Source organism: Gadus macrocephalus, chromosome 17 (genome assembly GCF_031168955.1).
Source record: "Gadus macrocephalus chromosome 17, ASM3116895v1".
NCBI lineage: Eukaryota > Metazoa > Chordata > Actinopteri > Gadiformes > Gadidae > Gadus > Gadus macrocephalus.
In genome coordinates, this window is record NC_082398.1 from 1,550,237 (window position 1) to 1,572,420 (window position 22,184).

The 22,184-nt window shown below is 43.4% G+C and overlaps 1 protein-coding gene and 1 long non-coding RNA gene across 6 annotated transcripts in view; one reads left to right on the forward strand and one right to left on the reverse strand.

Annotated features, from left to right (window-relative positions):
- The window catches only part of LOC132445557 (uncharacterized), a 17,972-nt gene extending 695 nt beyond the window's left edge, over positions 1 to 17,277 (forward strand). The window contains exons 1-2 of the long non-coding RNA XR_009522642.1: positions 1 to 21; positions 17,083 to 17,277. The exon at positions 1 to 21 is cut by the window's left edge and continues 695 nt beyond it. This is a non-coding gene — a long non-coding RNA (uncharacterized LOC132445557). The remainder of the gene's footprint in view (positions 22 to 17,082) is intronic.
- On the reverse strand, positions 4,557 to 14,497 carry LOC132445518 (H-2 class I histocompatibility antigen, Q9 alpha chain-like). Of its 5 annotated transcripts, XR_009522624.1 has the most exons (8): positions 14,337 to 14,497; positions 12,714 to 12,980; positions 10,373 to 10,651; positions 9,308 to 9,634; positions 6,902 to 7,000; positions 6,623 to 6,650; positions 5,328 to 5,399; positions 4,557 to 5,115 (listed from the first exon to the last, which is right to left on the reverse strand). XR_009522624.1 is itself a non-coding variant. In XM_060035579.1 (7 exons), exons 1-7 carry the CDS (start codon positions 14,389 to 14,391, stop codon positions 5,070 to 5,072), a joined length of 1,095 nt encoding a protein of 364 aa, XP_059891562.1. In that variant the 5' UTR covers positions 14,392 to 14,497; the 3' UTR covers positions 4,557 to 5,069. The 5 variants fall into 5 exon arrangements, 4 of the variants coding, with proteins under 4 accessions (XP_059891562.1, XP_059891564.1, XP_059891566.1 ...); XM_060035579.1 differs by lacking the exon at positions 6,623 to 6,650 and having other exon boundaries at positions 5,351 to 5,399; positions 9,335 to 9,634; XM_060035581.1 differs by lacking the exon at positions 6,623 to 6,650.
- Positions 17,278 to 22,184: the final 4,907 nt, after the last annotated feature.

Below are 22,184 nucleotides of genomic sequence, written 5' to 3' on the forward strand. Positions count from 1 at the left end.
TCGTACAGTATAGCTTTAATTGTTTGGTGCAATCCTGTAATGTGTTCGTAACTGTACATTGGTTATTTTATAAACCAACTGTAGATTTAGATTACATAGAGAATTATCAACCCGAAACAGCAAAAGCTGGATAATAACATCAGTAACTATCAGTAACAGTGGCATTATAAAGCATTATCTTAAACAGCAACATTTATTCATACTGTTCACCAGTTGTAGGCCCACCCCACCCCGTCTTCCTCTGCTCTCATCTCCTCCACTAGAGGGCAGTCACGGCCTGTGGATGAAGAGTGACAGTGGGAGGGGTTATCTCCTCTGAGTCATAAAGTGGGAGGGGTTACCTCCTCCGAGTCATAAGGTGGGAGGGGTAACCTCCTCTGAGTCATAAAGTGGGAGTGGTTATCTCATCTGAGCCATAGTGGCTGTACGCTGGGGCGGCTTTATGAGATATTATTTTGTGGGATGTTATCGCTCATGAACGCTTGAAATTCGCATATCATTGGAGAACCCAACCATGTGGGCGTCTCATTAATAGGTCTTGACCAATAGACTATAAATGTAGTTTGTTTATTTTCTAGGTCATCAGTAGTGATATCAAATAAATCACGTGGTCTTCTGAAAGAGAAGTGACTCTCCTCCGCGTGGGTTCAGACGAGGCGACGCGGGTGGGATATCGGTTTACTGCGCCTGAACATTTATCAATTACTGCTCAAGATATATACACACGTTGGGTCCTCTTTTACCAGGAAACAACGTAGATGTGGAGTGTGTGTGATGCAAGTTGCCCAAAATATTCCCGTTGAATAAAACGATAAGAATGCATGGATCTAAAGAGCGCTTTGTAGTCCAACTTCGGTAAACTGTAGTTCCACGCTAGAGACGCTTAGAGGTCAGCGATGCTCGCCGTCGCGAAATGACGTCGTTTAGGTAAAGAGGAGTCGGACTCATTTTAAACTGTGCTGTCTTTTCCTGTGTTCAAAGGGAAGCACCTATTAATCTCTCCTTGACCCGATGACGTTTTCCACAAAGGTTAAGTAAAAGAGGCATAACGTTTAGGAGATTTGACTATTCGTAGAGAACTTCCTCTATAAACAGCTTGTGATTCACACACAGGCCTTCTTATTCCAAGTTTGTATACCAGTTTCAAACTATACTGGGCGGACTGGTCTGCCCTTCTCATATGATTCGTTAGTTTAACTTTGTGACACCAGCGCATTTTTGAAAGGTTGAGTTGTTTTCAACCAGAAGCTGGGAGCGACCGCACAGAAGGAAAGCAGACGCTGGAACAAGACGCTTTTTGGACACAGACCATTACAGGTCAAACTCATTGGACGCCATTTAGTGTGTTGGCAGTTTAGGAGAATGGTGATGGTGTTGTCTCTTCACCCTGCCTGCTCCACCTGGGGAACACAACACTACACAATGATCTCATTTAATCTCAATTGTAAAAATCAATATGTTTAATAATGCTGCCATGTATTGGTGCGCTGTATGTATGTTTGGGGTTTTGGACATGGTTGTAGTCGTTGCTCCTGAGTCCTGACTCCAGAGTCCAATGTTCGTTCCTTTTTGTCATGGGCGTGGCTCACATGTAGAGGTTACTAGCACGATCACATGTGAGCCTCCTCCTGGCGTCCAATCGTCAACTCGCCCGTACCAGAAGTTAGGAACATGTTCCCAACCGTCCAGCCGGATCAGCTCGGGCCCCTCTGGTGGATCCTCGTCTGTGTTCACGGGTTCACACTTGATCTCCATGTGAGCTTGGATGGCACCTGGTGCTCCTGGAGCGCTCACCGCAAACAGGTTCCCCATCGTCCGGTGAAAGCGTCATTAATGCCCGAGTTCTCTGCCAACTCTAATCTGAGGGACTGTAACCCTGCCAGCGCCCTGGCCACCAACCCATCTGGAGCTGTGTTGTTGTGGATAAAAGTACCACAGGTCGTCCCTATCATCTCGCACACCCCTCCTCGCTCTGCCAATAACATGTCCAAGGCTCATCTAATTGTTCTGATAGTCCTTTTACTGCGTCTGTGGTCAAATTGACAAACCGTTGTTGATTATAGTATATATCATTGATCCAATCAACATTTCTGTTAATGGTGGACCTTCAGAACAGAACTGATTCAAACCCTGCTGCTATTTGATTGCATGGTGTGGCTGTTGCTCCTGGCGCGGCCGGGTCTGGTCCTGGGTAGTTAGTGGCTCCGGGCGTGTCTGCATCTGGCTCCTCTGGCTCTGGAACTTTGTGTTTCTCTTGTTGGAATATAAACTCATGCATGGCAGTTTCTTAATTCTGTTTCTAATTGCTCTGATTGAAGTCCCTTATGGGGCCCTGAAATGTAGGTGAAGGCATGGGTCGACCCGTAAGCATTTCATGCGGGGTTAGATGAGTCCTTCTGTTAGCTTGCATGTGATAACTCATTAGTGCGACTGGTAGTGCATCTACACAAGTCAATTGAGTCAAAAGTTTGATTTATTTTCACTACTTCCCTCCTTGCGCATAGCCAATGCAATGCACATTAAATGATAAGCTTAGTTTGATTAAATAAAGAATAATTAAATAATTTCATTGGTTATGATCTTCATTTGATCATACTGCATATCACTTATTTTAGTTTACTGTAAACAAAGTTGTTGTAGTTGGAATTTAAATATTATGTTTGTTTTTTGAGGCTTGTGGTGGCGTATATAGTTTTGGTTTGGTTCCTTTAATCAATGAATACATTTATGATGTCATCAAAAAGGACTTCAGCCTGCACGCGCACACGCACGCACACATTCAGAAGAAGATTGATCTGTGTTGCTTGTCAAATATGGAAACTGGAGCGAATCATTATTGTAAAAATAAACATGTTTACCAAATGCTTCTTTCTCATTACCACACATATTAAAACAATAGGCCTAGCCTACCTACAGGTCTAGACCAACACTCATGTCACTCAGCACATTTATGGCGCAATCCAAAGCTCCTGACATCACCACGCTACCACCACTTTACAGAGAGGCTGGGCCTCTAGTCACCACACACTGAGAAGACGGCGCTGCCATAGTGAAAACAAATATATATATTGTTTTTTCTAAATATATATTGTTTTTTCTTTTGTAACATCCTGAAAAAAGGATGTTACACCCCTCCTATGCAGTGACCATAGCCGAGAGTGGCGAAGTCACGCCCTTTCCGGTAGGGCTCATGGGACCTATGAGATCGAAAAATATGAATGGGTGTCAATGGAGAGAAAATAATTATTTTCTGGTCCCAGTCTTTATATGCCCTGGATTACACATATGTTGTTTGTGGATTTAAATGATAATTTTTCATGCAAAGAAAAGTAAAAATGTTCGTGAACAAGTTTGATAATTTTAGGTTTTATGTGAGGCCGCTTTGTGAACTACAGCTCTTCGCTGCTCTCGACGCATATGATATACGTCTCCACACCCGCCCTTGGAACTCGGCACAGAGATGGCGATCTCTCTGCCCCACTTCACCGCTTTTTCCAAGGGGAGGATAAAAGCATCGAAAGAGGTGAAAACCATTATAAGTCGGGGCACGTGCAGAGTTTCAGTTATGCCGATGGGAAGATTGTCGGTCTTCTCCACGCCAGTCGCAGGGAGCGTGACGTCACATACGAGCCGTGTAGTCTTTCTCGTTGTGTTTTCTCTACAGCCTTTATCTGAACAATTGCACAATAAACGGTCGAACTCTTTGCATGAAAAATTATCCTTTAAATCCACAAACAACATATGTGTAATCCAGGGCATATAAAGACCGGGACCAGAAAATAATTATTTTCTCTCCATTGACACCCATTCATATTTTTCGATCTCATAGGTCCCATGAGCCCTACCGGAAGGGGCGTGACTTCGCCACTCTATTCTGCGGTTCTTTTGACGTCAGGAGACAAGATGGAGGACGGTGTGGTGGCAGTTTGTGCAGTTGGTGTTGTGGTGCTCAAGTCTCTGGCGGGAAGCCAGGCTGCAGCTACCGGGGCTTTCCAGAGCCAAAGACTCATTATACCATGTGACCCAGGCAGCCAATCAGGTCGCCCAGGCAGACTGGTTTGGTCTCCAAACCAGTCAGATCAGCCCTGGGGCTGAATCACCCAGCAGCCATCTTGGTTCTACATGCTAGCTGGGTGGGGAACTGAATAAGGATTTATACATTCTATTATTTGATCTGCAGAAAGAATGTATCTGTTTGCATGATGTTAAAGCTGTTTACATTTGTATAATTGTGTTCATATTGTATATCATAGGATATTATCAAATACTGAATAAATGAAAGGCTAAAAATACCTATCTAAATAACCTAAAATCATAAATGCCGTTAAATGTCTTTGTGAATGTATATCTATCACATCGCTTCTCAGTTTTTTATAACTTAATCTAATAATTTTTAATTATTAATTTCTGTATTTTAAAATTCAATTTCATATTTTAAAATCAATTAGTTTATATTTGTCAATTTAATCTTAAGGATTCACCTTTAATAATAAACCTCAACTCTAAACAAAGTATGTAAACCTAACCTAACAATAAGCATATTAAATAGGCAAAACGATTTTTATGTATTTTATTGACAGAATAACCCAAGTACCGGTATATACCATCCAATTCCCCAAAGAATGCAGAAAATACAGCAAAGAGAATCAAGGCTAAAGCAGCCTAGCACGATTGTGGTAGACTATGCAGCAATGCAATTCTCTAGCTAGCAGAACTCTCAAATAATATATTTTGAGGAAAAACATTAAATTAATCGATTATTGTATTGAAACTCGACCGAATCTCACCGTCCAAAATCTTGATTCAGGATCATTACATTATTTGAAACTTAAATATTACCAAACAATATAAGATGATTCAAAGGTTATAACGTTAAGCGGCAGAGTTAATCAAATCCATCACAAATAGAGATATGGAATTGATTTACACTTCTTACAGATCGATGATTGTTATCAAAATAGAGTTAAGTATGAATGTTGTAATTTAGCAAATGCAGACTCTGCAGTTAGCTGAAGTCCAAAGCCTGATTGTAAGGATTATAAATGAACAGCGATCCACTCCATCCTGGTTTAGGAAGCTGAACGTGAGAAGCCTCTTCTTGGTTTAACTTTGACCCTAAACAGCAAGGAAGCACAAGTCAGCATTAAACATTAAACACACTATCACTTTGATGATGTACTGTTAACATATAACTGTGATGCGAAGTACTGTTCAACTATTATTGTGATGAAGTAGTGTTAAAATATTACTATCACTATTGCTGTGATAAATAAATATAGCTGTAAATATATTACAGAATAAGTATTGTAAAGTGATGAAATACTGACTGTGGACAGAGGTTGGTACTCACTCAGGAGCCAATTTCTGCCCCCCAGTGTTCTCCGAGCTGGTGTCAGAATCTGGGAAGTAGCAGAATGGGAGGAGGTGAAGTCATGACTGAGCTAGATGTATCTAGATCTATAGAGCTGTATAGCCCAGTAAGATAGATGTATCTAGATCTATAGAGCTGTATGGTCCAGTGAGCTAGATGTATCTAGATCTATAGAGCGATGTAGTCCAGTGAGCTAGATGTATCTAGATCTATAGAGCTGTGTAGTCCAGTGAGCTAGATGTATCTAGATCTATAGAGCTGTATAGTCCAGTGAGCTAGATGTATCTAGATCTATAGAGCTGTATAGTCCAGTGAGCTAGATGTATCTAGATCTACAGAGTTGTATAGTCCAGTGAGCTGGATGTATCTAGATCTATAGAGCTGTATAGTCCAGTGAGCTAGATGTATCTAGATCTATAGAGCTGTATAGTCCAGTGAGCTAGATGTACCTAGATCTATAGAGCTCTATAGTCCAGTGAGCTAGATGTATCTAGATCTATAGAGCTGTATAGCCCAGTAAGATAGATGTATCTAGATCTATAGAGCTCTATAGTCCAGTGAGCTAGATGTATCTAGATCTATAGAGCTGTATAGTCCAGTGAGCTAGATGTATCTAGATCTATAGAGCTGTATAGTCCAGTAAGCTAGATGTTTCTAGATCTATAGAGCTGTATAGTCCAGTGAGCTAGATGTATCTAGATCTATAGAGCTGTATAGTCCAGTGAGCTAGATGCATCTAGATCTATAGAGCTGTATAGTCCAGTGAGCTAGATGTATCTAGATCTATAGAGCTGTATAGTCCAGTGAGCTAGATGTATCTAGATCTATAGAGCTGTATAGTCCAGTGAGCTAGATGTATCTAGATCTATAGAGCTGTATAGTCCAGTGAGCTAGATGTATCTAGATCTACAGAGCTGTATAGTCCAGTGAGCTAGATGTATCTAGATCTATAGAGCTGTATAGTCCAGTGAGCTAGATGTATCTAGATCTACAGAGCTGTATAGTCCAGTGAGCTAGATGTATCTAGATCTATAGAGCTGTATAGTCCAGTGAGCTAGATGTATCTAGATCTACAGAGCTGTATAGTCCAGTGAGCTAGATGCATCTAGATCTACAGAGCTGTATAGTCCAGTGAGCTAGATGCATCTAGATCTACAGAGCTGTATAGTCCAGTGAGCTAGACAAGGCACTAAGGTCTCGGTGTTGGTAGTGGCGTTAATCATAAGAGCAGTAAAAACAAATTATACTCACCAACTGGTTTGTGAGGCTTTATCGTAATCTAAGGATCAAGAGAAATGATTAGTGTTGTAACCGTGGTGAATATCCTCATGTGATTAGACTTTCATATTCTTAATGCCACAACATCTCTATGGACACGACATTGGAGGAGGTTCATCATTCAGAGGTGGAGGTTTATACAACCAGACCACCAGTGTGTGAAGACAACCAATCAGAGTCCAGGAAGGGGACAGGAAGTAGGAGCAGGTGGAGATCAGGTGTCAGTCCTCCTGGAGAGTTTGATTCACTCACCGTTCCTCTTCCGGTACAGAAAGACTCCAACAACAGCAGCAGCAACAACAGCAAGAACAGCAACTCCAGTGAGGATGAAAGCAAGGATGTGACTGTCCTCTGAAAGAAAATCAAGAAAAGAAAATCAGGTGTGTAATAATAGATGATCCCTCCATCATTGAACCACATGTCTATGGTCACGTGATGCTGCAATCAAAACTAACACAGCCTCAGTGTAACTATTCCTCTAGAACCTGTTCTGGAGCTCAGGGTCACTCAGGGACTGATCTGAGCTTAGCCCTATTCATAGAACTCATTTACCCACAATCCACCGTGTTCTGCTGCACTGAGCTAATCCGGAGTGCTGTGTGTTTACCCAGTAGCTTCAGCAGTGTCCAGGTAGACTCAGGCACTCTAGGAATACTCAAATATCCTAACTTGTATGCCTCCGTTGACAGTTTGTGAGTGGTGCGTGTGTTGAGTGAGTGAGAGGTTGCGGTTGCACAGCTCAGGCTGCCGGACGGCGCTGCAATATATATCCCGCAGTAATCAGCCCGGCGGCCCCGGAACCTGTGTGTGTGTGTGTGTGTGTGTGTGTGTGTGTGTGTGTGTGTGTGTGTGTGTGTGTGTGTGTGTGTGTGTGTGTGTGTGTGTGTGTGTGTGTGTGTGTGTGTGTGTGTGTGTGTGTGTGTGCGCAGGCGTTATTCGATTGCCTGGTCAACATGAACGGTAATATTCATACTAGTTGGTAATAATAATACATTAGATGGTATTTCCCATCTTTGCTGTGCAAGAGTTTTGTCCGAAAGTTCAGTGATTGAAACAAATACAATCCCGGGCTGTTGAAGTGTCACGGTACCACTGTCATGCACCTACCCGATGTCAAGTGGACCGGGTTGAATTCACTGCGGGTCTCTCTTCTTATATCCATCTTACCAAAGATATTGTATTACTGTCCTTCTCAACACTCTCTGATCTCACTAAAAGGCTGGCAGCACGAAACAGCAATATCGACAAGATGCGCTGTGCATAGAGAAGAAAGAATACCTATGTTGAATTTGCAACAATCTGCCCATATATGGACATGACAGAAGCTTTCGGTTTTCACTCGCTACGATGTTCAGAATCAGAATCAGAATCAGAATTATTTTAATGGCCAAGTATACTATGCAGAGATAATTGTATTTGGTTCTAAAACGGAAAGGCTTAAAGTAACCGAACACCTTCACTCTCTGTCCCTGAAAACCTCAATCAAAGCCAGAAATCTAGGGGTTATCATGGATTCAGATTTACATTTCGACAGTCACATCAAATCAGTTACAAAATCTGCATATTATCACCTTAAAAATGTAGCAAGACTTAGAGGGCTCATGTCCACCGAAGACTTACAAAAACTTGTACATGCCTTTATCACTAGTAAGCTTGATTACTGCAATGGTCTCCTTACAGGTCTCCCAAAACAAACTCTGAGGAAGCTTCAGCTTGTTCAGAATGCTGCTGCTAGAGTTCTAACAAAGACCAAAAAATTTGATCATATTACACCAATTCTGAAATCGTTACATTGGCTTCCTGTAGGTCAGAGAATTGACTTTAAAATCATGTTGCTAACCTATAAACCCCTACATGGTTTAGGCCCAAAATATTTAACTGATATGCTTCCACTACATCAGCCTTCTAGACCTCTAAGATCCTCTGAGACCAATCTGTTAATTATCCCCAGAGTAAACACAAAACATGGGAAAGCAGGATTTAGTTACTATGCAACAAATAGCTGGAATAAACTCCCAGAGGATTTAAGACTTGCCCCAACTCTGAGCACCTTTAAAACAAGACTGAAGACTTTTATGTTTGCTATAGCTTTCTGCTAAATCTTAAATACATTTAACTTTGCCTTTATTTTCTATTTTAATACTAAAATGCCTTTTTCTATTTTATGTTTGCTTTAGCTTTCAGAAATACTTTACCTTTATTTTACTAAAATGCCTTTTTAACTTTCCCTTTATTTTCCCTTTATACTTTCAATTTAATTTTCTCTTAAATACTTTCTATTTTACTCATTTCTTGCATGTGTTTTCTTTTACTTATCTATTATTTTATTTTATTTTATTTTATTGTATGACAATGTTTATATGTGAAGCACTTTGAGTCTGCCTTGTGTATGAAAAGTGCTATATAAATAAAGTTGCCTTGCCTTGCCTTGCCTTGCCTATGCAGCTGCATCTGCTGGTAATGCAACCACAAAGAAGTAAACTCTACGGGGCTATTTTCATCATCATTATGTATTTTTATTTTATTTTTGACGGCACATTCCCAAAAGATCCGGGGCTATAGCCTCGAATGCCCCGGTCTACCGACGCGCCTGGGTAGAGGCCCCTGGCAGTGGTTGGGATGAGGTCAGGTGGGGGGGGTGAGACATGTGTTCCCAACCTCCATCCCCTCCAACACCAGTCTTACCCCGGTTGGTCCTGATGTGGGCGTGGTCCAGGCGGGTGGAGATGTCCTCGATGCCTTTCAGCTGGACCACACACTCGTACCTCCCCCAGTCCTCCTGTGGGACGGCCGTGAGGTCCAGGTCCACGCTGGCCTGGAAGGTCCCGTCGTGGTTGGGGAGGACCTCCCCGGGGTCCACCTGCTCATGGAGCTCCTGGTCGTCTCTCCTCCAGAACACCACCACCCTGTTAGGGAAGAAGCCTGTAGCATGGCACACCACTGGGGAGGAGGGGCTCCTCTGGAGCAGAGACACCCGCGGACGCTCTGGAGAGAGAGAGAGAGAGAGAGAGAGAGAGAGAGAGAGAGAGAGAGAGAGAGAGAGAGAGAGAGAGAGAGAGAGAGAGAGAGAGAGAATCTAAAACATGTGTGTTTATTTTAGGACTTTAAATATTTTGGTCAGAGAGGGGGGGGGGCGGCCCATAGGCAGTAAGGGCGCATCCATCCACAGGGGGCGCGCTTTAATAATATATTATTGTATTTTTTTTACACTTCACTTGAGTGCTTGAGAACCAAACTAGATAACCATACTACATTTAATTGTATTTACAATAATTAGAATCTGAACTCATATCTATTATTTTGTTTATGAATGCCTTCAGTAAACATCATGCATTTCTTTGGAGTATTTTGTGCATACCTTATTTATATTGTATTTATGATTCATTGCTTGTTACTTGGTTTGTAACACGTTTTCTGTGTGTTTAATTTTCGATCTAAAATCAAAGAGTCTCAAAGACAAAGCTTTGCAGCTTCTCTGAGTGTATGAACATTGGTAGTCGAATGGACTGTGTGATCCAAAGGGGTAGGGGCGCCAGCAAAAATCTTGCCTAGGGCACCAAATTGGTCAGGGCCGGCCCTGGGGGGGAGAGAGAGAGAGAGGGGGAGAGAGAGAGAGAGAGATAGAGGGGAGAGAGAGAGAGAGAGAGGGGGGGGGGAGAGAGAGAGAGAACAGGGACTCAGAGACATGAGTCTGTCAACGCCCACCAGGTCATGTGACTCTACCTGTTCTCTGCAGAGTGCTCTTCCCGTTGGCCAGGTGCTTCTTCAGCTCATCAACACACACCTTGGTGTAGTAGTACTTCATCTGTTCCATATAAGCTCTATTCCGTTCCCATTTGTGTTTGGTGGTGAGAGCCTGATGCACTGGAGCGACCCAGGTCAGGGTCTTCAGGTCCAACGCTATGAAGTCCTCTCCATCATAACCATGCTGGTCATAACCCTCAGTAGTACCATCCTCATCATCCCACTCACAACCAGACATCTGCTGAATAATGTGGGCACCTGAGAGAGAGAGAGAGAGAGAGAGAGAGAGAGAGAGAGAGAGAGAGAGAGAGAGAGAGAGAGAGAGAGATCAGGTGAAGCTCTGCTGAAACTCTAAAGGACGTGAGACCACAAACAGGAGCCTCTTCAGAGCACGTCTTTATGTGATGGAGTCACCACTCACCTGGATGATGTAGAATGGTTAACAGGATCATAATTAGTTTAAAATGATGCTGGACTAATTAATGAGTCTCAAACTACACCACCCTACAGCCCCTACACCCCCTACACCACCCTCCACTGCACTACACCACCCTCCACTGCACTACACCACCCTCCACTGCACTACACCACCCTACACTGCACTACACCACCCTACACTGCACTACACCACCCTACACTGCACTACACCACCCTACACTGCACTACACCACCCTACACTGCACTACACCACCCTCCACTGCACTACACCACCCTACACTGCACTACACCACCCTCCACTGCACTACACCACCCTACACTGCACTACACCACCCTCCACTGCACTACACCACCCTACACTGCACTACACCACCCTCCACTGCACTACACCACCCTCCACTGCACTACATCACCCTACACTGCACTACACCACCCTACACTGCACTACACCACCCTACACTGCACTACACCACCCTCCACTGCACTACACCACCCTACAGCCCCTACACCACCCTACACCCCCTACACCACCCTACACCCCCTGCTCCACCCTACAGCCCCTACACCCCCCTACAGCCCCTACACCACCCTACAGCCCCCTACACCACCCTACAGCCCCCTACAGCCCCTACACCACCCTACACCACCCTACACCCCCCTACAGCCCCTACACCACCCTACAGCCCCTACACCACCCTACAGCCCCTACACCACCCCCTACACCACCCTACACCACCCTACACCCCCTACACCACCCTACACCCCCTACACCACCCTACACCCCCTACACCACCCTACACCACAATACACCCCCTACACCACCCTACACCACAATACACCCCCTACACCGCCCTACACCACCCTACACCACCCTACACCACCCTACAGCCCCTACCCGTGGATATATAGAGGAGGCTTCCCTCAGCAGCTCAGAGGTTATCTTTAACGGATCACCAGACAGTCCCAATCACCTCCAGGGTTAAAGACATGTCTGCTGAACTGTAGGAAGACGCCTTACTGATCTGGATGAAAGCGTACGGCACCAGGAAACTGCTGCACTGAAAGGAGCATCGCTGTTCAGAGGAGCTGAGGGCAGGGACAGGGACCCCGCTGAATCAGGAAGACTGAAGACAGGCTACTGTGCCCTGGTCATTTAATACATTCTGACATATGTGTGTGCGCGTGTGCTCGCATTGGGGAATGAAGAACCAACGGAGTGCAACAAATATTCTGTTTAGAAACACGGCAGCACAGCAGCACCACCTGCTGGTTACATGTCGGTGATGCAGCCGGTAGACCGTTTCGCGGGTAGACCCGGAAACGAAGAATGTGACTTTATTGATCACTGCGGGGGCATTATACAATATTAGAAGACGTTAACTACTTTAACTAAATGTCATGTTGCATTTAATTGTATTTGTATTTTGGAGTTGGCCATTTTGTCCTTTTGAATACAATCTTTTAGAATAATTTTCATTAATTTAGATGAGACATCTAGCAGTAGAATACTGTGATTATATTTATGATTTATGATTATATAGTATTTATTTAATATCGGGATTTTGGACACTAAAGATCACATAACAGGCCTTGGTCTCTTCAAGTAATAATTCTACACTGAGTGCTTCTAAACTGAGTAGTACTCAGTGTAGTAGTACTCAGTGAGTACTACTCACTACTCTACTACACTGCTTAGAACCTGTGTGTGTGTGTGTGTGTGTGTGTGTGTGTGTGTGTGTGTGTGTGTGTGTGTGTGTGTGTGTGTGTGTGTGTGTGTGTGTGTGTGTGTGTGTGTGTGTGTTAGGAGCATGGTTAAACTTTATTCTGGGGTTAAATGATGTCTATCTCCATGTGAGAGGTCAGACATTAGATATAAACGTACCTCCTGTCTGGTTAAAGCGCTTCTTCAGAATCCCCATGCCGGCTTTGAAGACCTGCTGGTGACCCTTTCTGTTTTCAGTTTCCCTCTCCAGGGAGTCGGGGTCTTCTCTGTAATCCTGGTCCACCCAGTCCTGTTTGGGTATGATTCTCTGGGTGTTGCTGTCGTAGTACTCAATCTGAACCTCATCCACCATCGCAACACCCACATACTCTGGGAAGGTTGAGAGTCCAGACGACGCCGTGGAGAAAAACTGCAGGGAGTGAATCACTGCAGACAGACAGAGAGATAGACAAGTTAATACAGTACATCACTGTAGACAGACAGACAGACAGACAGATTAATACAGTACATCACTGTAGACAGACAGACAGAGAGACAGACAGGTTAATACAGTACATCACTAGACAGACAGACAGACAGACAGGTTAATACAGTACATCACTGTAGACGGACAGAGAGAGAGACAGACAGACAGACACAGACAGACAGACGGACAGGTTAATACAGTACATCACTGTAGACAGACAGACGGACGGACAGGTTAATACAGTACATCACTGTAGACAGACATACAGAGAGACAGACAGGTTAATGCAGTACATCACTAGTTAGGTAGGTTAATCAGTGTTTCCCCCAGTAAATGTCTTAGTCAAGGTGGTGAAGGAGCGGGGGGAGGGGGGGGCTCCGTTTCAATTCCATTCAAAAAGCTTTTTTTCTTTATATAGGCCTACATTGGTAGTCAAGGCGGGGCCCTATTGTTGTTAATGCAGCCGCCTTAACAACACAGTACTGGGGGAAACACTGGGTTAATACAGTACATCACTGTAGACGGACGGACAGGTTAATACAGTACAGGACAGTCAGAGAGACAGACAGGTTATTAATACTATCCATTATATAATAATAAACGATTATTTAAATAACTAAGTACAAAGTATATTGGTGAATTTCTGTATTCAATGACGGCATTTTAACTATCTTCAGATTGCTATCATTGGAATGATAATAATTAATATAACAAAATAATAATTATATTTCATAATATATTGATAGCAACGATAATAATTATATTGGTGTGTGTGTGTGTGTGTGTGTGTGTGTGTGTGTGTGTGTGTGTGTGTGTGTGTGTGTGTGTGTGTGTGTGTGTGTGTGTGTGTGTGTGTGTGTGTGTGTGTGTGTGTGTGTGTGTGTGTGTGGGTGTGTGTGTGTAATGATTCTCCAAGAACGTTGACGTCGAGTTAATAATAAGATTGTTAAGAGTGTTAATAAAATACTTAGGAGTACACTTAAAGTACACATTAGTAGACTTAAAGTACACATTGGATTCCCTCCTAACTGAAGTTTAATGTTTGGATCTGATAATAGATTTTACATTTAGGAACGACGTCATCAATCCAGTGCGCTGGTTTCGTTTTCACAGTTGAACCCAAAATAAATGCTCTTATATTAGTTTAAATATTCACAGTAAAAGATTAATCATGCTGTGGATTAATTGAATTTATTAGAGAGGATAATCAAATGCTTTTTAACCAAATTATGGAATCTAAGCGTCGTCTCTTCAGCAACCAGAAACGAAACTTTGGAAAGATCATTTCGAAAATTTAAAACTGTAATCAGTCTTACCTGAGGACACATCGTGACCAAAGACCAACAGCAGCAGCCCTATTAGCGCCTTCATATCGATGTAATCAGAAGAATAGCACGATGCGATTATCCACAGAGAGGCGAATCCGACTCCAGCATCAGACAGACTGACCAGGAAACCTGCGAACAAGAGACGGTGCGAGAGGGAGAGGCTGGTCTGGACCAATAGGAATTCAATACGGCTTTGACGTCATTAGTTACCAGGAGAACCTAAAGTGAAACTAACTTAAACACACACACACACACACACACACACACACACACACACACACACACACACACACACACACACACACACACACACACACACACACACACACACACACACACACACACACACACACACACACACACACGCACGCACGCGCGCTGTAACTGCGATCAAGTTTCATGTAACCCTGAAATAATTATTCTTACAATATCATGTTCATCTTCACTTATAAATAATGGCCAGTGAAATATAATGTTTAGATATACCTTATGTTCATCATAATGTTTAACTATATGTAGCGGTTGCGTACTCTCTCGTTGCGTTGTGATTGAGACCACGAAGGAACCATTGGCAGCCAGCCGTTTATTCTGGTGGAATATTTAACATGGGAAATGCTCTTTGAGAACCCTCACAATGGCAGCCTCTCCCAGCCGGGGTATACGTAGACTGACCATTTACATGGAAATAAATATCACATTAAACAAATAAATATTTGAATGGGCGTTTGGTGACATACCTGGTGGAATATTTAACATGGGAAATGCTCTTTGAGAACCCTCACAATGGCAGCCTAACATGAGAGAAAGACAAGCTGAAGTACACATTCTTGGCAAAGTCCACGCTAGCTAAGTAGCTACGACCAAAGCACATGTAGCCAAGCTAGCGATCCTAAGCCTAAAGTCCATTTAAATGTAATTACCGATTCCAAGGAACACAATATATATATGTAAGCAACCAAGTATTAATACAGTATTATGTACATTTAGACTCCCGTAATACATCGCCAAAGTGTGGATTCATATTTAACTGCTCTGACTACCTACCTCTCCCAGCCGGGGTAGACTGAGGAGAGGAGGCAGCAACGTACAATACAACCCCCGCATTCCGCTAGGGGGAGCTCTAGCACTCCAACCAAGGCTCCCACTACCACAGCCAGCGCAAGGTTCTCGCTGGCAATGGCAAAAGTGGGAAGCATTAACCCTGCTACATATATCTATCCTCATCTATATGATGTTTATATATTTACAGTTCAGCTAAATGTGTGTCGTGTGTATGTGCGTAGAATGATAGTTGTGTGTGTGTGTGTGTGTGTGTGTGTGTGTGTGTGTGTGTGTGTGTGTGTGTGTGTGAGTGTGTGCGTGTATGTGTGTGTGTATTTTGTCCGTCAGCACAAGACATCTGATATCAGGACGCTTGTGGAGGAAGATCATAAGAAATATGAACTCTAGTCACAGTAACGCTGGTCAGGGCGGTGGACCACACACACACACACACACACACACACACACACACACACACACACACACACACACACACACACACACAGGGGAACAATGAAAAGGGCTTGTTTTCTACGTTAATGCGTTTTAGGACCTCTCTTCCTGTAATGTAGATTAAATCGCTTTACATTTATCTCAACCAAGGCTGAATAGAAGGACAATTTATATGATGGCAAAAGTTTGCTAGGAAACTGTAAAACTGTATTTGTTTTTAAGTAGGGAGTCAAGAATGAATCGACATCAGGCGGTTCTGGCTACTACACAACACATGCACGCAAACACACACACACACACACACACACACACACACACACACACACACACACACACTTACTTCCCGGACACTTTTCAGTCAATGATTTATTTGCTTGTTGTTGTGTCACTTCTTGTCTGTCGTACTTCGTTCTCTTGCCATATTTTTTATTATTCCGATGTTGGATTCATCATCAACACTAGGCCTATCTTAGCCTGGCACATGGAGTCATTCCCGTTAACAGGGCTGGTGGCAGCAGACCAGTTCAAAGAAGGGATGGATTTGGAAGCATTGCTTTTCTGGAATAACGATGCAACAGACTAACGATGCAGGCAGTGTTGATGTGATACACTGATCGTTTAAAACAGCCTTTGTGGAATCTGACCGCATCTTTCCTTTCTGTCTCCAGAGAGATAGACCCGAGTCTCCCAGCATTCAAGTCTCAAGTTGGTCAAGTCCAGAACAGTCTCACAGCAGGGAGTCAGAGTCCAGTCTCACAGCAGGGAGTCAGAGTCCAGTCTCACAGCAGGGAGTCAGAGTCCAGTCTCACAGCAGGGAGTCAGAGTCCAGTCTCACAGCAGGGAGTCAGAGTCCAGTCTCACAGCAGGGAGTCAGAGTCCAGTCTCACAGCAGGGAGTCAGAGTCCAGTCTCACAGCAGGGAGTCTGAGTCCATTCAAATATACTTTTTGTTAATTTAGCAATTAGAATGTTATTTTTCCAGAGAAAGTCAACAGTTTGAATTTTGCGTCTCTTTAATAACCTGCTCAGTGCCCAGGGTTGTTTGCCGAATTCTGCACTGTTCATCAAGTGAGTGATGAGAACGCATCGATTCTGCAGCTATGCGATTAACACATTTATTACCCAGCATACATTTGGAGGTGATACGCCTGCGTCTGTATGTTTTAAAGTTAACTGTTAGTGTGCAAATAAAACAACTATTCATTCAAGACAAAGTTTTAAAATTCTTAATTTATTTAAAGGCATATTGTACGATTTTCAGTGATATGCACTTTTTAATATGTTGTTGAAATTGGTTTATACATCCTGACAGCAATAAATAACTTATGGGCAATGAAAAAGAAGCGAAAAAAAAACGAATTCTGTATCTGCTATAAACCTGTTAAAATGCTTACCAATCGGAGACATTGTACCCGAATCTAAAGAACCAATCACAAGCCTGCGCGTTCTCTCCCCTCTGTGTACGAGCCTGAGCCGGCCTGAGCGCGTTCACGGAGGGCAAAGAAAGCGTTGTTATCATAGTAGTTCATGACAGTGGACTAGACCTAGTGAGCCTACAACGTTAACACGATGGAAGAAAAAAAACAGAAGTTACCACTGCCACCGTTACTTGCCCCGGTTCATCCTTTTAAAAAGGCAAGAAAAGGAAAGACAGAAAATGAAAAGGCAGCAACAAAAAAAAAGTTGGAGAATGCTCGAGGAAAAACGAGAATAAATATTGGATTCGCTTTTCAGCGATGGCGACAGCTGAGGGAGTTGAATGGCCTGAAAAGTGACGCAATGGTTGCCGTTGAAGTAAGCCGTAAGCAGCATTAGCGCTCGTGCACGGCTCTGTGTCGAGGGGTTGGGGCAGGGAGTCCTGAAGGGTGGGGGAGGAGTTAAACGGAACTCCGAAGAGAAGCTAATTTCAAATCATGCTAGCTCTCTCACATCGTACAGTATAGCTTTAATTGTTTGGTGCAATCCTGTAATGTGTTCGTAACTGTACATTGGTTATTTTATAAACCAACTGTAGATTTAGATTACATAGAGAATTATCAACCCGAAACAGCAAAAGCTGGATAATAACATCAGTAACTATCAGTAACAGTGGCATTATAAAGCATTATCTTAAACAGCAACATTTATTCATACTGTTCACCAGTTGTAGGCCCACCCCACCCCGTCTTCCTCTGCTCTCATCTCCTCCACTAGAGGGCAGTCACGGCCTGTGGATGAAGAGTGACAGTGGGAGGGGTTATCTCCTCTGAGTCATAAAGTGGGAGGGGTTACCTCCTCCGAGTCATAAGGTGGGAGGGGTAACCTCCTCTGAGTCATAAAGTGGGAGTGGTTATCTCATCTGAGCCAATATCGCTGTACGCTGGGGCGGCTTTATGAGATATTATTTTGTGGGATGTTATCGCTCATGAACGCTTGAAATTCGCATATCATTGGAGAACCCAACCATGTGGGCGTCTCATTAATAGGTCTTGACCAATAGACTATAAATGTAGTTTGTTTATTTTCTAGGTCATCAGTAGTGATATCAAATAAATCACGTGGTCTTCTGAAAGAGAAGTGACTCTCCTCCGCGTGGGTTCAGACGAGGCGACGCGGGTGGGATATCGGTTTACTGCGCCTGAACATTTATCAATTACTGCTCAAGATATATACACACGTTGGGTCCTCTTTTACCAGGAAACAACGTAGATGTGGAGTGTGTGCGTGTGTGTGTGTGTGATGCAAGTTGCCCAAAATATTCCCGTTGAATAAAACGATAAGAATGCATGGATCTAAAGAGCGCTTTGTAGTCCAACTTCGGTAAACTGTAGTTCCACGCTAGAGACGCTTAGAGGTCAGCGATGCTCGCCGTCGCGAAATGACGTCGTTTAGGTAAAGAGGAGTCGGACTCATTTTAAACAGTGCTGTCTTTTCCTGTGTTCAAAGGGAAGCACCTATTAATCTCTCCTTGACCCGATGACGTTTTCCACAAAGGTTAAGTAAAAGAGGCATAACGTTTAGGAGATTTGACTATTCGTAAAGAACTTCCTCTATAAACAGCTTGTGATTCACACACAGGCCTTCTTATTCCAAGTTTGTATACCAGTTTCAAACTATACTGGGCGGACTGGTCTGCCCTTCTCATATGATTCGTTAGTTTAACTTTGTGACACCAGCGCATTTTTGAAAGGTTGAGTTGTTTTCAACCAGAAGCTGGGAGCGACCGCACAGAAGGAAAGCAGACGCTGGAACAAGACGCTGGAACAAGACGCTTTTTGGACACAGACCATTACAGGTCAAACTCATTGGACGCCATTTAGTGTGTTGGCAGTTTAGGAGAATGGTGATGGTGTTGTCTCTTCACCCTGCCTGCTCCACCTGGGGAACACAACACTACACAATGATCTCATTTAATCTCAATTGTAAAAATCAATATGTTTAATAATGCTGCCATGTATTGGTGCGCTGTATGTATGTTTGGGGTTTTGGACATGGTTGTAGTCGTTGCTCCTGAGTCCTGACTCCAGAGTCCAATGTTCATTCCTTTTTGTCATGGGCGTGGCTCACATGTAGAGGTTACTAGCACGATCACATGTGAGCCTCCTCCTGGCGTCCAATCGTCAACTCGCCCGTACCAGAAGTTAGGAACATGTTCCCAACCGTCCAGCCGGATCAGCTCGGGCCCCTCTGGTGGATCCTCGTCTGTGTTCACGGGTTCACACTTGATCTCCATGTGAGCTTGGATGGCACCTGGTGCTCCTGGAGCGCTCACCGCAAACAGGTTCCCCATCGTCCGGTGAAAGCGTCATTAATGCCCGAGTTCTCTGCCAACTCTAATCTGAGGGACTGTAACCCTGCCAGCGCCCTGGCCACCAACCCATCTGGAGCTGTGTTGCTGTGGATAAAAGTACCACAGGTCGTCCCTATCATCTCGCACACCCCTCCTCACCCGTCCAAGGCTCATCTAATTGTTCTGATAGTCCTTTGACTGCGTCCGTGGTAAAATTGACAAACCGTTGTTGATTATAGTATATATCATTGATCCAATCAACCTTTCTGTTAATGGTGGACCTTCAGAACAGAACTGATTCAAACCCTGCTGCTATTTGATTGCATGGTGTGGCTGTTGCTCCTGGCGCGGCCGGGTCTGGTCCTGGGTAGTTAGTGGCTCCGGGCGTGTCTGCATCTGGCTCCTCTGGCTCTGGAACTTTGTGTTTCTCGTGTTGGAATATAAACTCATGCATGGCAGTTTCTTAATTCTGTTTCTAATTGCTCTGATTGAAGTCCCTTATGGGGCCCTGAAATGTAGGTGAAGGCATGGGTCGACCCGTAAGCATTTCATGCGGGGTTAGATGAGTCCTTCTGTTAGCTTGCATGTGATAACTCATTAGTGCGACTGGTAGTGCATCTACACAAGTCAATTGAGTCAAAAGTTTGATTTATTTTCACTACTTCCCTCCTTGCGCATAGCCAATGCAATGCACATTAAATGATAAGCTTAGTTTGATTAAATAAAGAATAATTAAATAATTTCATTGGTTATGATCTTCATTTGATCATACTGCATATCACTTATTTTAGTTTACTGTAAACAAAGTTGTTGTAGTTGGAATTTAAATATGTTTGTTTTTTGAGGCTTGTGGTGGCGTATATAGTTTTGGTTTGGTTCCTTTAATCAATGAATACATTTATGATGTCATCAAAAAGGACTTCAGCCTGCACGCGCACACGCACGCACACATTCAGAAGAAGATTGATCTGTGTTGCTTGTCAAATATGGAAACTGGAGCGAATCATTATTGTAAAAATAAACATGTTTACCAAATGCTTCTTTCTCATTACCACACATATTAAAACAATAGGCCTAGCCTACCTACAGGTCTAGACCAACACTCATGTCACTCAGCACATTTATGGCGCAATCCAGAGCTCCTGACATCGCCACTCTACCACCACTTTACAGAGAGGCTGGGCCTCTAGTCACCACACACTGAGCAGACGGCGCTGCCATAGTGAAAACAAATATAGATATTGTTTTTTCTAAATATATATTTTTTTTTCTTTTGTAACATCCTGAAAAAAGGATGTTACACCCCTCCTATGCAGTGACCATAGCCGCCATAGAGTGGCGAAGTCACGCCCCTTTCCGGTAGGGCTCATGGGACCTATGAGATCGAAAAATATGAATGGGTGTCAATGGAGAGAAAATAATTATTTTCTGATCCCAGTCTTTATATGCCCTGGATTACACATATGTTGTTTGTGGATTTAAATGATAATTTTTCATGCAAAGAAAAGTAAAAATGTTCGTGAACAAGTTTGATAATTTTAGGTTTTATGTGAGGCCGCTTTGTGAACTACAGCTCTTCGCTGCTCTCGACGCATATGATATACGTCTCCACACCCGCCCTTGGAACTCGGCACAGAGATGGCGATCTCTCTGCCCCACTTCACCGCTTTTTCCAAGGGGAGGATAAAAGCATCGAAAGAGGTGAAAACCATTATAAGTCGGGGCACGTGCAGAGTTTCAGTTATGCCGATGGGAAGATTGTCGGTCTTCTCCACGCCAGTCGCAGGGAGCGTGACGTCACATACGAGCCGTGTAGTCTTTCTCGTTGTGTTTTCTCTACAGCCTTTATCTGAACAATTGCACAATAAACGGTCGAACTCTTTGCATGAAAAATTATCCTTTAAATCCACAAACAACATATGTGTAATCCAGGGCATATAAAGACCGGGACCAGAAAATAATTATTTTCTCTCCATTGACACCCATTCATATTTTTCGATCTCATAGGTCCCATGAGCCCTACCGGAAGGGGCGTGACTTCGCCACTCTATTCTGCGGTTCTTTTGACGTCAGGAGACAAGATGGAGGACGGTGTGGTGGCAGTTTGTGCAGTTGGTGTTGTGGTGCTCAAGTCTCTGGCGGGAAGCCAGGCTGCAGCTACCGGGGCTTTCCAGAGCCAAAGACTCATTATACCATGTGACCCAGGCAGCCAATCAGGTCGCCCAGGCAGACTGGTTTGGTCTCCAAACCAGTCAGATCAGCCCTGGGGCTGAATCACCCAGCAGCCATCTTGGTTCTACATGCTAGCTGGGTGGGGAACTGAATAAGGATTTATACATTCTATTATTTGATCTGCAGAAAGAATGTATCTGTTTGCATGATGTTAAAGCTGTTTACATTTGTATAATTGTGTTCATATTGTATATCATAGGATATTATCAAATACTGAATAAATGAAAGGCTAAAAATACCTATCTAAATAACCTAAAATCATAAATGCCGTTAAATGTCTTTGTGAATGTATATCTATCACATCGCTTCTCAGTTTTTTATAACTTAATCTAATAATTTTTA

Coding starts and splice junctions, on each gene's coding strand:
- LOC132445518 (XM_060035579.1), bottom strand. CDS start 14,391: ATGAAGGCGCTAATAGGGCTGCTGCTGTTGGTCTTTGGTCACGATGTG. Junction 12,981..14,336: donor TGGTCACGATGTGTCCTCAG/GTAAGACTGATT, acceptor GTCTGTCTGCAG/TGATTCACTCCCTGCAGTTT. Junction 5,116..5,350: donor GGGCAGAAATTGGCTCCTGA/GTGAGTACCAAC, acceptor CTTGCTGTTTAG/GGTCAAAGTTAAACCAAGAA.